General features: G+C 32.6%; 2 protein-coding genes across 2 annotated transcripts; both read left to right on the forward strand.

The window, feature by feature from the left end:
• Nucleotides 1-4,765, forward strand: LOC111365984 (protein DETOXIFICATION 35-like). Its single transcript, XM_022986586.1, has 7 exons — nucleotides 1-385; nucleotides 1,464-2,089; nucleotides 2,527-2,583; nucleotides 2,956-3,194; nucleotides 3,306-3,424; nucleotides 4,050-4,136; nucleotides 4,492-4,765. Exons 1-7 carry the CDS (start codon nucleotides 104-106, stop codon nucleotides 4,570-4,572), a joined length of 1,491 nt encoding a protein of 496 aa, XP_022842354.1. The 5' UTR covers nucleotides 1-103; the 3' UTR covers nucleotides 4,573-4,765.
• Nucleotides 4,766-14,924: 10,159 nt separating this feature from the next.
• LOC111373537 lies at nucleotides 14,925-16,303 on the forward strand. Its single transcript, XM_022996084.1, has 2 exons — nucleotides 14,925-15,441; nucleotides 15,899-16,303. Exons 1-2 carry the CDS (start codon nucleotides 14,925-14,927, stop codon nucleotides 16,285-16,287), a joined length of 906 nt encoding a protein of 301 aa, XP_022851852.1. The 3' UTR covers nucleotides 16,288-16,303.
• Nucleotides 16,304-16,598: the final 295 nt, after the last annotated feature.

Consider the following 16,598-nt stretch of genomic DNA (forward strand, 5'->3'; position numbering starts at 1 on the left):
TCATTGTAAATAATAATTTTTAAGACAACACAATCTTCCGTAGCGACTCCAAGAGACTTGAATCATCTCATCTACCTCTCGTCTCCACCGCCCTCCGCCCGAAATGGAGGCGGCGCCACTACTTGATAGAAAGCCCAGCGAGTTGCAGATCATCGGAGACGACGGGGATTACCTCCCAATAAGAGGGCTTAAACCGTGGTGGAGAGTATTCTGCATAGAGACTGCGAAACTATGGAGAATAGGCGGGCCAATAGCCTTTCAAATTCTGTGTCAGTATGGAACTAACTCTGTAGCCATCATGTTTGTTGGGCATATCGGAGATATTGAACTCTCCGCCTTTTCTATTGCTATGTCCGTTGTCTGCACTTTCTCTTTCGGTCTCATGGTCAGTTCCTTCACCGCCATATGCAAATATATATGTTTCTGTTCTTATCTTGGATTCTTGGGTGATGTTGTGATGGTATAGTTTAGTGTAATATAGTTATTTATAATTCTTTCTGGACAGGAAAATTATACAAAATATTTGTCTCAGTTACAGTTCTTAGTGTCGGATATTCAAAATATTTTGCTCCTGGTTCCAACACTGCTTTGATTACTGAAGGGGAGGGTGGAAGTGAATCAAGATTAGGGAGTCAACATGGACTTTCGGATTGTTCTTCATCTTCTTATTTTTTATTTCTGGAGGTTTGATTGAGTAGCTAAATAAACAAAACGCCATAGTTGACGGTAAAAATTGATGTCGGCAGGTGGACCAGCTACCTAGATTTATTTATTTCTCAATACAAATACCGTTCCTGGATTTGATTTTGATGTTAATGCACGTGGGCCACTCAAAATGTGTGGAGGAAAAGTTGGTCGACATGAGCGTCTAAAACGATTCTGAGATTGAGATCATGTTTGAAAAATAAAGTTTCCTTTTTTAATGTGGGACGGGATGGATCTAGTGGTGTCAATGAGCCGGCTTGGGCATGGCTTGAGTAAAATGGTCCAAGCTTTTCCTCGGCCAAGATTACAAGGCTCGGTGTCTTTATTTATTTATTTTTTTAAATATAAAAGGCCTGCGTGCCGAGGCGGCGAGCCATACGGGCCCCTCCGGCTCTGCCCAAGCTGACGAGCCCGATTGTCATCCCTATTTGGATCCCATATTACAAGTAGCAACTTTTTATTTATTTTTTATTTTTTATTTTTTTTTGCCAAGCATGCTTGGAGTCTGAATCTGAAACTAGAAGCAGGAAAAAATAAAAGAGAAAGAAAGTAAAAAAAAAAAAAAAAAGAGATATATCTCTAGGAAGTGTTGCTGAAACTTTAAGAAAACATTTCGGGTTTTCTGTTTTTTCTTCTCATTGTCTTCTTAGATGATTTTCTTTCATAATTCATGATTTATAAACACTGCATTGGCACCCTTATCTTGAAATTTGAGGCAAAACAAACAAAGCCTGATTCTTATTTTGCAATATGTCTAGCTTGGTATGGGGAGTGCCCTTGAGACGCTATGTGGTCAGGCATTTGGCGCTGGACAAGTTCACATGCTTGGCATTTACATGCAACGCTCAACTGTAATCCTATTTGCCACTTGTTTTGTCCTATTGCCACTCTACCTGTTTGCCACCCCAATTCTGAAGCTCCTTGGCCAGGAGGATGACATAGCAAAACCAGCAGGAGTATATACACTTCTGGTTCTCCCTCAATTGTTTTCCCTTGCTATCAGTTTTCCGACTCAGAAGTTTCTTCAAGCCCAGAGTAAAGTTGCCGTGCTTGCATGGATCGCGTTTCTCGCATTGGCTTCACAAGTTTTCCTATGTTGGCTTTTCATTTATGTATTTGGCTGGGGAACAGATGGTGCAGTCATAGCATTCGACCTTACAAGTTGGATCACAGCCTTAGCACAATTTGGTTATGTGGTTGGTTGGTGCAAGGATGGTTGGAAGGGATTTTCTTGGTCCGCGTTCAACGATATATGGGCCTTCGTGAGGCTCTCCCTTGCATCTGCCGTCATGCTCTGCCTCGAGATTTGGTATATGATGAGCATCATTGTCCTTGCTGGAAACCTTGACAATGCTGTGACTGCTGTTGGTTCCCTCTCTATTTGGTGAGTTCAAAATATGTCTAATTTTTACACCTACCATTTTAATGAATCTCGAAATAAGGCCTATGGAAAAACACTTTCTTCAATGAATGGTCGATTTTAGTTGATTCATCACTTTGATGGTGCATCTAAATAATTTGTCATTGATAAATCAAGGTCGGTCTGGCTGAAAATGCCGCATTTTGAGTTTATGATATGCCAAGCAGTGGTGTTGATTGGAATAGAAAATATATCTTTGATGTTTTTTCATCTTTAGTCAACAAGTCACTAAAATTTATAATACTCTTCTACCATTTCAATTTTATAGAAGTTGAATATTATGTATTAGAAGCCTCAACTCAATACTTTTGTATCCTACGATTTCAATTTAGATACTAATCTTTATTTTTTTCTTTATATATTATTATTATTATTATTTTTTTTTTGGTGTAATATTTCAGCATGAACATTGATGGGTGGCAGACCATGTTGTTCATTGGAATCAATGCTGCTATAAGGTAAGAAGCTGAGATTCTTATCAACACTTCTTATTTGTTCTCAATAAGCTCAGTTATCACGTCAATATGCAGAAAACTTTTTACTGAAACCGTTGTGGCTGGAAAATATTCGACGTTGAAAACAAATGGAACCTTGGAGAAAATAGGAATCCGTTGTGCTTAAATCAAAGTCTCTCTGTTTCTCTTGTGTCTGAAATAATGAAAGAATCTAGACTGATTGGAAAGAAATATTTAGTTCTATTTTTTCCGTGACAATGGTTTATCATTTTGTGTCGCTAGCTTGAGAACTGATAAGATAGCTCAAACTGCAATTAGATAGACAATGTTACATATTGTTTAGGGTTCACTATTTTTTTTCCCTCTCTATTCCAGTGTTCGTGTCTCAAATGAGCTTGGCTTTGGACGTCCAAGAGCAACCAAATATGCTGTCTATGTCACAGTCTTTCAATCACTCCTGATTGGGATAGTTTGCATGATTGTTGTCCTGGCTACAAGAAATTATTTAGGTATTATTTTTACGAGTAGCGAAACTATGCTACGTGCAGTATCTCACCTTTCAATCCTTCTTGGAATTACAATGCTGCTCAATAGTGTCCAACCGGTGATATCAGGTATAGATTCAATTTGATTATATCATATACCACATCTAAATGCTGCATTGTATCTCTAGGTATCACGTTTCCTTCCTCTCCCGAAGTAATTTTTTCGGAGCCATTTTGCAGGTGTTGCCATTGGAGGTGGGTGGCAAGCTCTAGTAGCTTACATCAACTTGGGTTGTTATTACATTTTTGGTATTCCTCTCGGATACGTTCTTGGCTATGTGGCTAAATTTGGAGTGATGGTAAGTAAAATTTTACTTGAACCTCTATATTGAACAAACGTGCATCCTAAATTCGACTATGGATATAATTAGAACAAGAATTTTGTGGCCCCAATTCTAGAGAGCATAATTCTTCCTCTGAATCCAGTTGTAATCTAATAGCCAGAACTCCTCCTCATCTAAGACCCGATTCGCAAAAACTAAAAGAAAAGTATATACTGATCTAGGTAAAGGTAAATCGTTTTGATTTTATAGAAATATAAATAGTTTGGAAATTCCTCAAGAGCGAATTAGTTGAGAGAAATTTGAATTAGAGTGCTGGAATTTTGTTCAACTATTGCCATAATAATGTCTCGGGGCTTGCGGCTATAGCTTGTTATATCTACCACCGATTGACTAAAATGAGTTGAATCGTATTGTTTTGAGTAGATAAGAAATGATTTTTTCCATAATAATATCTCGGGGTTTGAAGCTATAACTTGGGTATATCTGCTTCCGATTGACTACAATGAGTTGAATCCTATCGTTTTGAGTAGATAAGAAATGATTTTTTTCTCTTCTTAACAAAATTGCATCATTTCAAATTTCAACATCATTTATGTTCAATTTCCTTTTCAGCAATTCTTATGATTTAGTTTTCTTTTAGGGACTGTGGGGTGGCATGATAGCTGGAGTAGCTTTACAGACGTTGCTGCTCTTGCTGGTACTTTACAAAACCAACTGGATCAAGGAGGTTTGTGTTAATGGTTTCTACTTTGCTGAGAATGTTTTACATATTTAATCATAGAGTGTATTTCGATTTTAAGAATCTTTTTTCAAATATGTTTAATTAGATAATCTTATTCTTACAGTTGTTATTAAGTAATCTTTTTAAGCTTAGCGAAAAACACTCTCTTGTGTAAATGTTTCTTTCACTTATTGAAGATGTTCGAATCTCTCTCTTTGCATGCCCCGGCATGTTTTTTAATTTTAAGAAGATTTTTTTGACGGATTATTCGGCAATTCTTAGTTTCATTTTGATTGAAAAATTATCTTACCAAATATTTATTCTTCTTGTAATTGTACTAATTAGAAACTACGAATTGCAGGTTGAGCAATCAACAGAGCGCATGCGAAAGTGGGGAGGACAAGAAGTAGGTGACAAGCTTCCACTAAAAAATGAAATGTAGGTTTGATATGCAATTCTAAATCCGATGAGACTTCGCATTTGTAACGGCATAAAGTCTTGTACAAGAACTTAATTACTCCCACATATAGGGTTGAATCAAATAAAGGATAATGAAAAAAATCACTTTTTACGGAGCCAATTTTTAGATCTCATATTTTTTCAAGTTTAAAATAAAATAAGATTACTGCTCTCAATGGGTTTTTGTGGGTAAATTGTGCACACAGATAAGGTATATTTTGGGCCAAATTTTCGTTTTTATTCCTTTCATGATTCTTGCCTTCTAATATGTCTGTGGTTCGTTAAAATGGTCTTGCGACCTACTCCATCATCCTCTTTACCTTCATTAGTCTTTCGATTCCTTTGAATGCCTAGATTCGTTAGAAAGGATTTTGTTACTATTATTATTTATTAGCCAAATTTCCAATTAATTCAAGAAAATATATATAGAAAGACAACTTTTCTAATTCGTTTTGCCCTTTTTGTGTGCGCGCGCACATTACTATGTATTAAATTGTTTTAAGTATGATTTATTTGTACTTTAAAAAAAAAAAATTACTTAACTGATATATCATATATGAGGTACAAGTAATTATTTTTAAATTAAATCTAATAATTCACAATGACGAGAAAAACAAAAAAAGAAAACCAGCATAATTATGTTGCTGACAGTTTTCAGCCCGAGAGATATGAATATAGTCGGCAAGAAAATTATAAATAACGACTAAAATATAGTTAAAAATATATTTTGAAGAAATTCATTATTTTATTTTTTGGGAATAAATTGATTAAAAATTGTTTGGTACATATTTATTTTAAAAGCCTTGCTACTTGAACAAGGCTTACGAGTCCCTGTTTTGTTTGGTACATATTTCATATTTATTTTAAGAGCCCTGTTATTTGAACAGTAGACACTATTCAAATGGGAGCTCAAGTGGGAGCCTCCTATAGGTGGGGCCACGCTATTCAATTACAATTTTTCTTACTTTTAATTATTTTTAAATACAAATCCACAAAATTCACTTTTTATTATTAATTAATTAATTTATTATTATTATTATTTTATTTTTTTTGCGCTTTTAAGCCATTGTTTGATCCCCATTTTTTTTGGAGAAAATGAATTCTTCAACAGTATTTTAACATAATTTCAATCACACATTCTTCAATAAAATAATATTACACGTAAATTCAAAATTTTTTTTTATTTTTTAACTACACATTTTGCATCAATACACTATTTAAAAATTCATTTTTTCCTTCAAAATGGGGCTCAAACAAGGGCTTAATTACAAAATGTCATCCGAATCAAAGAAGCTCAACTCGAAGTGTAGTAATAATTCCGTAACTATTGCCAAAAGTGATTGATTTGCAGTTTTGTAGGCCAAAGCGTGTGACAGCTGCCATTCTTTTATTATTATTTTTTATTTTTATTGCGCACAATTGAGAAAAAAGAGGAAATTGCTCCCAATTTCAGATTCAATTAATCTACTTGCACAAAGTAGGTAGACAAAGTTTGGTAACAAAATAGGTATCGGCAAGATTTAGGTCATTAATTTGTTTTGATTTCAAAATCTGGTTTTGAAATGAGTGATATAAATATTGTCAATTTATGTTTTGTCAATGTCTTTTGTCAACATCCTTCGTACACATAGCATCACTATTTGAGATTTAAGGTTTCTTCTTGCTTAGTAATAGTAACTTCATATTTAGTCTACGTTTGATCTCTATTATTTGAGATTATAATCTTGAATATTATTTTTCTGAAAAATGTATGGTTAAAAAAAAAAGTTTTAGATTTACATCTAATGTTATTTTATTAGAGAATGTGTAATTAACAAGAAAATAGAAAAATAAATTATAATTTTAACGGGGGCCAAATGATGGCTTAGATTTGTTTGAGAGAACAATTTTATAATAGTGATTTTTTAAAATATGCGCGATTAAAAAGTAAAAAAAAAAATTTAAATTTACGTATAAAATTATTTTATTGAAAGAATGTGCGATTGAAAATAAGTTTTAAAAAAATAAATTTTGAATAATGGAGCTCAAATAAAGAAAGAAAGGAGGATTTATAGTAGACCACAATAAGATAGAGTATGGTCGGTGTCTCCACTAAGTTGATATCTAGCTAGCTAGTTTGGCAACCGTCTTTCTCATACTAATTCTCTATGCTCATAAAAGATTTTGGATCATGGCTCTTGGGCCACAAACGATCATTTTTTTTTTTTTTTTTTTTTTTTTTAAAACGATCATTTTTTTTTTTTTTTTGTTAGAAAAATGGTTGGAATAATTCTATATAAACTCACACTTCAATTCATTTTTTCTACAAATCTCTATTTTCTCAATTTGAAATTGTTATAATATAAAACCTGCAAACATATATGATTGTTGACAGGTAATAGAATTGATGAGTTGAATTATCGTTTCACAAGCAATAACTGATAATTATAGTTCATCAATTTCTATCAAATTCAATGTTGGTAACATAAAAGAGATGTCATGTTAGTGATTATCCTAAGTTAAGCTATGAATTATGTAAAACATTGGTTTTATCGAATAATGGGATAAATGTATTGGATTTCAAAATTCACTATTGATATCTATTTTCAATTCTCGACTTAAATAAGTTAGTATTATTTTAAGTGTGCATGACAATCGATAATCCATTAATATCTAATATTCTTTTACAAGATATATTAAATATATTCTTAGCATGACTTAACCCTATTCATAATTCTAATTCATATGTAAAGAAAGTATTCAATCATATTATTATCATTATAGATTGCACATGTCCTAAATATTATTCCTAATATTTAGTGCGTGTGTGTCAAATATGCAGTGATTTACTTATTATAAATTCCACAACACTACAATAAGCAACAAGTTATTTAATTGGTAGCTAAACAATCAATTAATACAATATTTAGGCATATATAATCACAACTACAATAAATAACTAAAATACGATAATTCTTGAAATAGAAATATAATTCAAAAGATTTTATAATTCATTTAATACACAAGAAGTTTAGCCTAGCATTATGATACTCAAATTATACTAGAAGATATGGAAAGACATCACACGAAATAAAGAAATATATGAAGAACTTAAAAACTTGATTTCTTGCACTTCAATTGTCAGGCTGCGCTTTGAAACTTCAAATCTTGTAGAATTCTTCTTTGAAACTTAAAACGATTGCATTTAAAGTAATTGAATATCCTCATAATAAACTAAATATTTTTAAAGTTAGTAGGTTTACTTTTGATAATGCATATGTATGCACAAGAGTCATTGAAAAATTATCTAGACAATTTAACCCTGATTTTGAAGTTATATTATTTCATGTCAGTTGTTTTATTCGTATTTTTAATTTAAAAGATAGACTAAAATTCATAGGACATGAATTAGAAAAAAAATTAGGCATACTCTGATCTTTATTACAACCCTCATAATAGAAAATAAACATTCGATTATTTATGCATAGAAAATGGACTAAAAATAAAAACATTTATCATAGATATAGATCATAAATGAAACTCAACTTATCTTACGCTACAATCATGAGAATGTTATAAAAAAAATTATTATTGCTTATTACAATAGACGCCACTCATTTGATCCAAAATTTAATTTACAAGATTATGATTGAAAATTTTCCTTTCACATGAGAAAAATTTATAAAAGTTCTTTTCAAAACTAGAAACGTTGAAGCATATATTATCCGATCAGTCCACTCATTCTCACTGATTTCTTTTTATCTTATTAATAACTTTAATATGTATAAAATGTTTTTCATTTTTATTGGGAGTAATTGTCCATGTTATTTTCAATGGCTTCAGTAATGGACCATAAGTTTAATTAAGAGGGTACAAAACATATTGCATCAGCAATTTCAATTAAATTAAATTATGGGCCTCTAGTTGGTAGAATGGAGAAAAGAGTGCGAGATGTGTTAATCCTTTGATTTTCAACATTTTCATTGTTGTGTTAATGACCCCATTTAAAGCGGATCTTAGGAATTTTATTTATTATTATTTTTTTTTATCATTTTTGTAATTCACACTCATTATTATACTGTAAGTTATAATTAAATCAAAATTTCAATATTTTGATTGAGTCTTTTGCTTCCTTGACACTTGTCATTCTTTATTACGAGTAATGCTATTTGCAGTCGCTCACTGTAATAATTGTCGGATATGACATACATGTGGTGGTTAGTAATTGAATGCATTATTGTGTTAGGTTTTTTATTACCTTATGCATCAAACTAATCGCCACATTTATGCCACGTAAAATAACTGCGATAGTGAGTGACTGCAAATAGCATTATTCATTTGTTAATTAGATATATGAGTTTGCACGAAAGATTATGCTAGTTTAATAGTGTCATAATACACAAAACCCTCTGCAAGGGTAAAAAATCTGTCAAAATTTTGACAGAAAACCTTGCTGGTAGCTTTCAAAAATGATTTTCATTTTTTAAGCTCAACAATCGCCTCTTCTTATTTTCCTTGACTTAAAAGTGCACTTGTTTATATAAATATTTATGCTTGAATTCGGGGGGACTATTGTCACCTTGATTTGACGATACCTCGACTCCTATATCAATGGATGCCTCTTTGTTTCAACAACACAATCATCTTCCAAGAGATTATCCTCCTTTAGAAAACAAATGCATGCATCAATGGATGCCTCTTAGTTGCGTCTCCTCTATTTTCTTCTTAGCCGAGACAATGAGGTCACATCCCATGTAATTTGATCAATGTGACATCTTTTTAAGGGAGATTGAAACTCAAATCCTTCTTTCGTCTAAAATAGTGTGTGGGAAGGTCACATGCTTATGAACTTACTCTTGAGCTATTGTAATGAAACAAATGTTAAGTATTCAGAGAGCTTGAACTACTTTCTTTTGTGTAAATACTCACGTTTGATTTCATTTGAATGTAATTGATATTTTGATAATTCACATGATTCTAGAAATACGAACTCTATTCTAGTATTTCTATTTTTTTAGTGTCTCTCACACACTAAACTTGTGGTCTTTTATTGACTTGAGCATCAAAGAGCATAGGATCACGTCCTCCCTTATCTTTGCTTGGAGAAGTCTCTGTCCGCACCTTTTATGTGTAATTCCAACATACACATGAAGAAGAAAAGGGATAAAATTTGTTAACTCCGAAGCTTGAAAGTTCGATATATACAATACTTGACTGACTTTGTTATTTGGTCTTCCCGTGCATCTATTAAATATTGGCTAAAAACGACTTATCAACCAAAAAAATAGAACCTAATAAAAAATATACCTCAATTAATATGTGTACATTTCTTGATGGTATTGAATCTTATAAGTTGTAACCGAAACAACTAACCCGAGTATAGTCCCCACATTGACCAAAAATTCCTTATCTCATTCATTGACTTATTATGGATCCGACCACCGCCCATTAATTATTTAGTTAAACCAAAACGTAATCGCATTTGATTGCGCCATGGATAATGGAGACAATGTAGAATAGAATATTCCAAAAATTCCTAGTCTATTTGGTGGTTACAAGTTACAACATAACCGCTTAGTCTCGGTGTCGGTATACGGGGTGTATTATTTTATTTTATTTTATTTTTATTTTATCCAAATATTTGCAGATAGCTCCACTTAGCAGTTAAATGCATTCAGATTTTGTAAATTCTAGTCAAGATTTCACTATCCCACCGGCTTCTGGTTTGCGAAGGATAACGTATGTGCAAATTGAGTACACGCGTAGACATAAAAACAATTGCCGTAAGCTGTGTATTTATTGAGCGGTTGGTGAAGGTTTCTAAAAATTCTTTTATAGTAATCCTCACTCAAATTTTAAACTATTCTATTAATTGTATTTTATGTTGGAATGCGGAAGTGAAATTATCTAGAAATTAATTTTTTATTCAAAAATAAGATCGTTTAGATGTTCACGTGTATGTTATATAAAAAATAAATTATTCGAATTTTTACCGAATTCGATGATCAATTCTTGAATTAATTCTGAACCATTAACTTTCAACTTTTTGGATCACAAACTTTCAATTTTTTAATTCCAATAATTTGATGCTTCAAATCTCCAATTCTTCTATGGTATTCTCCAAAATCAAAACTACACCGGTGGGTGGGTACTTTCTTTTAATTAAATCAAGCAACTAATTCTTGAACTGAAAATTGAAAAATAAAAAAAAATAAAAAATAATTTTTTTTCTCTCTTTAAAATTTGAACACCATGAAATTATGTATTATGAATGTTTTACAATTCCATTGCATCGAATGTGTAGGATCCATCTAATCTCTATTTATAGAAATAGAAGAGTTCCAATCTTTATGCAATAATAATTCAACATCCAAATAGGAATTTTAATTAAAGTCCAAATTCAATTAGTTTACATTTATTTATATGTCCAATCCTAGAACTTCAATTACAATTATAATTAAGTTTTCAACTTTCATAGTAATTACAACTAAGTTCAAAACTTTATTGTAATTACAGTTAAGCCCAAAGCTATTATTATTACTATAATTAATTTTCAATACTTCATTACGCTACCATAGGGACCTAATCGAACATATATTATCCAAACTCTAATAATTAAATCATGACTAATCGACTCTAGACCACTCAATCTAATTATTAGTTTTTGCATTTTCCACTAAAGGCAAAAAACTGGACTCTTGGAATATATAATATCACATAAACCAATAAATCTATAATACTTTCCTCTGACATGTTGTATATGTATTTTATCCCCGTTCGAGATTCAATAATTAGGTATGAGCATAAATGACCGTTTTGCCCTTCTAATTACTTTCACTAACTTAAGTTTCATTTTCTTCAATGGTTCTGTGAACTAATCATAGATGTCAAAGTTTAGTCATCGCTAAATACTGAGCTCAAATTTTAACTATTCAACAGAAAATACTTAAATAGTCACTCTACCCATTTTTCAAAACTACAGCTCCCGACACGAATTCATGTTCTTTGCTCCGCTCATCCTCAAGTTTTCAACTCATCGAGATATTTGACCAATCAAATTGATCTCACCCATGAATCAAAGAATCATTGAAATCACGAAAAGATTTACATAATTTTATCAAGGGATTTAGATAAAAGACACAGTGGTTTAGTGATAGTTAATTCTCTATATAGTCATGCTATAGAATTAAATTCGACACACCGTCAGTTCAATACATTCCAAGCGTACTGTTGTCTCCTTTAACTATTTCTGCAATAAGGACATATCACAAACCTAAATAGCGACTCGGTCAACACTACGACCTTCTAGTACAAGATGCCAATCTTTATATATTGGTTGTGAACAAATTATTTATGATTAAAATATAAGTTGTGTCACACTGTACTTCTCAACGAAAATACTCAACTTATATTATCTCAAGTGATCATAGGCACTTTAATTTGCATGCTCAATAATAAATAATGCAATAAAATCACAACTTATAATTATTTTATCATAGCAAACTATATTATATGACCACACAACCCAACATTTTATTACTCACCCAACTTATATACGGTCATGGTTTATTCATTAAACTTCAAATTGCTTCTCAATGATCACTTATCTTTGAGATGTTGCACTCCATCTAATTATCCGTCAGATTTCGTTCCACTCATTATTGATGTGTCACATGAAAATTCCTTGAAACCTGTTATGACAGCTAGAAAAATTACAACTTAGACAAACTATCCAACCCAACAAAATTGCATAAGCCAAAAAATTTGACTTCCACGGGTGTAAACACGGCCCCATTTATAATAAAGGTTGAACCCCAACCTTAAGGGTCCCCCACCGTCCCTGCCTTGGAGCATTGTGAGGGAGGTAAATCGCAGGTTATGTCTCCAAGCGTACAGGGTGGAAGGTTGCTTGTACACTTGCACTTACCCAAGAGCCAAATCCATATTTCAGAATTCGAACCCTTGACGCGGCAGTCTCAAGTAAAGCTGGATTTCTTCACCCTCCCCTTTTACCACTTGGAGATGTGCCATGGGGCCCGGCCCAGTTTATAATAAGTTAATACCTTGGTTGCGATGGCCGGTTGATCCAAGCAAAAAATGCATGCATCCCTCTTCCCATAGAAGCGATAGTTGTAAAATTGTTGTTCGAGGTTACATTCTGTCCACGAAGTCTTGATGGATGCGAAATGACCACAATAGTAGACCATTTCTCGATGTGACCGAATTTTGATGACATTGCATTCCTCAAATGGTCGGGCACGCTTTTGCAAAATGGAATATTAGGATTAGAAAACCATCGAGTAGATAGTACAATCGGGGATAGAAGTTTCTCACATCCTTTTGAACAATTGACCTTGTAATTCAGTTGTATGGAGGGGGGAAGATGAGTGAATTCGGAGCTAGGGTGTTTTTGAGATGAAAGTGGGATCCAATAATTGGGGCTTCAAGAAGTGTTTGGGGTCGTTGAGTCACGTTTGGCATAAGCAATTTTGGTGAGTTGGATTGTTAGGTTGAGTAATAATTTATTTAACGGCCGTAACTAACAAAGTGGAATTTTTTTATGATACATTAGAAATGAGAGGAATAAAATTGGTCGATGATGGATTGAGTGCAAAGTCTCAAAGATGAGTGACCATAGGAAAACGTTTTGAAATTTGATGAATAAACCATGATGTGTTACCGTTAAATTTCAATGGGATATGAACGACAATTTACTAATTAAAATCGAACAGATATGAAAAAATACGCTTGATAATTATGCTTTTAGCAACATCCAACATGAGTTTGTTTGATGTGGCACATTAGTTAATAGCGGCTTGTGTTCATGTTGGAGTTTAATAGTGACATTTAGAATTTTAGGTTAATGTTTTTAGCTGAGCATTCGTTAGTGTAACAATTAGATTCTTGAGTAACTATTACTATAAAAAAATTAATTCAATGACCATTTTGAACTTTTTTAAAACATGATTCAGTGACCATTTTGAATTTTTAACAAACTTGAATGATTCTAGCTGAACTTAATTCCTTTTTTGAGTAAATATTAGGGAATTTTTAAAATTACCGTCTACGTGCCATGACAGAGAAATTTTGAAATATTAATTAGTTCGTGCACAAAATATCTTTTTGATAAAAAGTTTCAAGAATAAAGGTAAAATATTGCTTCACAATTTAATACAAATTAATTGTGTAGGGCCAACGCCTAATTATGTTAATCCTTTTGTGGGCTAAAGATACACACGTAGGGACACAAGTTTGAATTGTAGGATAGAATAGAAAAAGACCTTTTGAGGAAATGGTCGGTTACGAGGTGTATCCAACCCCACTTTTCAACTAAAAGATTTTCCTTTATTTATTTAATAATATAAATAAATATTAATGTGCTTAGTTCAAACTTGTGATTTCAACCATTCGTTGAAGTAAATATTTTAGTTGGCTGAAAGTCCTTTCATTGTTTCCTCCAAAATTGCAATGATTTATTTGAAAGATTATATTTCAATTGAAATCTAATTACTTGTTAAAAAATACATTCTAATGAAAGAACTTCATCGTATGTTTGTTTATAGAAACACGCTTCGACCTCATCAGATTGATTTTCCTACTCTTGAAGATACAATTTCACACATCTTGGAATGATAAGTCTTAGAACTTCGCTCGAGTTCTTACTAAGAATCAATAATATATACTTATTGTTATGCAATAAGCAATTCCTCATGACGTAAGTAACATGGATTGGGACTCAACGTTATAACCTTGAGTAAAACAAACTCTTAATAGAAAATAGACTATGAGATCTACAAAGATACGTGTGCGAATATTTTCCCCGAGTCTTAACGATTTCCTTCTAATCTTTATTTTGGTTATAATCTCATCATCAATTTAATTATCGAAATTAAAATGGACTACCATTACCATTTTTCATGATTAAATTACTAAACATTGTCTATTTCTCCACATTCTGGGAACAAACACAATTTTTACACATGCACTAGATTTTAGGAGTGACATGACAATTAATGCTTTCAAAGTTTTTATCCGAAGTTGATACATTGAAGTTTGAAGAAAAGATATAAAAAAAAGCATTAGTATTTGATAAGATACTTATCCCGAATGAATCCAATTTTCCAGATAAAGAATTAATATTTTTGAACTCACATTTGGTCCAACGCGTATATGCCACAAGGGTACAGTTCCTGTCCTATAATCGTCAAACATTAAAATGCATTTTATTTTTTTTCAATCCAACGGCCAAGATCTCATGCAACCCCACAAATTAGGCTCTCAGTTCTACCCTGTATTTTATATATATGCACGCTACATCCCCATGCACCATATGATCTTCTCTTTCAGTTGTTCAACATGAAAGTATTTGTAATTACATCTGGAGTTCTTGTTTCCTTAGCCATGGGAATCAAATTCTTGATTCCCTTTATTTTTCAGATTTGGTCCATCGTTCTCCCATGGCTTAGCCCTCCTTATTTGTACATTATTATGAACTGCATCATCATCGCCATCGCCGCCTCGTCACGCTTCCACAAAATTGCATCCTCGCCTTCGCCGGAATCTGACTCCTTTCCGGTTCAGTCGGAGATTATAACAACTGTCAGTGAACCCCCACCACTGGTGTATGAGGGTGGTGATGATAAGATCGTGGAGGTGAAGCCAGTGCTTTTAAATGGCGCAAAAGTTGAAGAACAAGAAACTGATGCTGATGCTGATATTGAACCTGAAGATGAAGATGAAGATGAAGAAGGTATCTCCATTTCTACGTACACTCCGCCGCAGAAGAATATCCCCCCAGTACCAGAGGTTCGTCCAGATTTTCTGCTTCCGGCGACCCTTGGTCACTGGAAACCTCTCAGAGCCAATCGTAAAGGTCCGTGTGCTATTAATGCATCATGATTTTCTACACTCACCTATGGTAATAAAGATTATGACTAAAGCTAAAAACAAGTAGTTTCTTATTTTGTAATTATTTTACTTTAGCTCGAGTCCCCTCCTAAATCTATACTAAGCCCTTGACCCCAATTTTTTCATAAAAATGTGTCATTGAAATGTTGTCAAAATACTGTATAAGAATTTTTATTTTTTATTTTCAAAGAATGAGGTTCAAACATGGACAAAGTGTTTTTTTATTTTTTTTTAATGTAATATTGTTTAAAAATATATTTTTTTTCAAAGAATAGGGCTCAAACAAGGACCGAATATTTTATTTTTATTTATTATTATTATTTTTGGTTATTAATATAGCATGCTGACTATAGAGATAAGAAAAAAAAATGCATTATAAATTTTTGAAATTAAACTATAAAAATATCTGTTTTATTTTTCAGGTGTAAGGACAGCAAGGGTGACAAAGCCAAAGAGAGGAGAGACATTGGAGAGTACATGGAAAATGATAACGGATGGACGTAACGGGCAACCCACAAAGCACCTTGAGAAGTCTGACACATTGGAGCATCGAGGCCATCATATAGCCATAAATTCCCCATATCACTCGTCAAAATCAAAAACCTTCGAGAATTGTACGAATAGTGAATCACGACAAGAAACTTCATCGAACTTATCTTTGAGTACCCGAATATCTAGACAATTGTCACCAGGTCTAGATGAGTTGAATCGTCGGACGGAGGCATTCATCAATAAAGTCTACGAGGAAATGAGATTGCAAAAGCAAAAATCACTTGATAATTTCTTGGAGATGATTAACCGTGGAACTTAGTCTCTCTCTCTCTCTCTCTCTCTCTCTCTGTGTATATATATACACACTAATTAAGATTATGGTTTATTTATTGTTAATATAGAACTTTTTAACATAATTTGTTGTAGAAGAAAAAAATTTACAACACCTTTTTTTTCATTTAAAAGCTTGAAATTGAGGTTGAGTTCTTTTATTTTGTGTTTAAGATTTATATTATCATATAAACAAATTTATAGGGAGAAATATTTGAAACGTCTTTAAAGGCTCATAGAATATGTTGCTCTTTTATTGTTGTTGATACCTTTAGTAGTAGTACGAGGTTTATATATTAT

Source organism: Olea europaea, chromosome 2 (assembly GCF_002742605.1).
Source record: "Olea europaea var. sylvestris chromosome 2, O_europaea_v1, whole genome shotgun sequence".
Taxonomy (NCBI): domain Eukaryota; kingdom Viridiplantae; phylum Streptophyta; class Magnoliopsida; order Lamiales; family Oleaceae; genus Olea; species Olea europaea.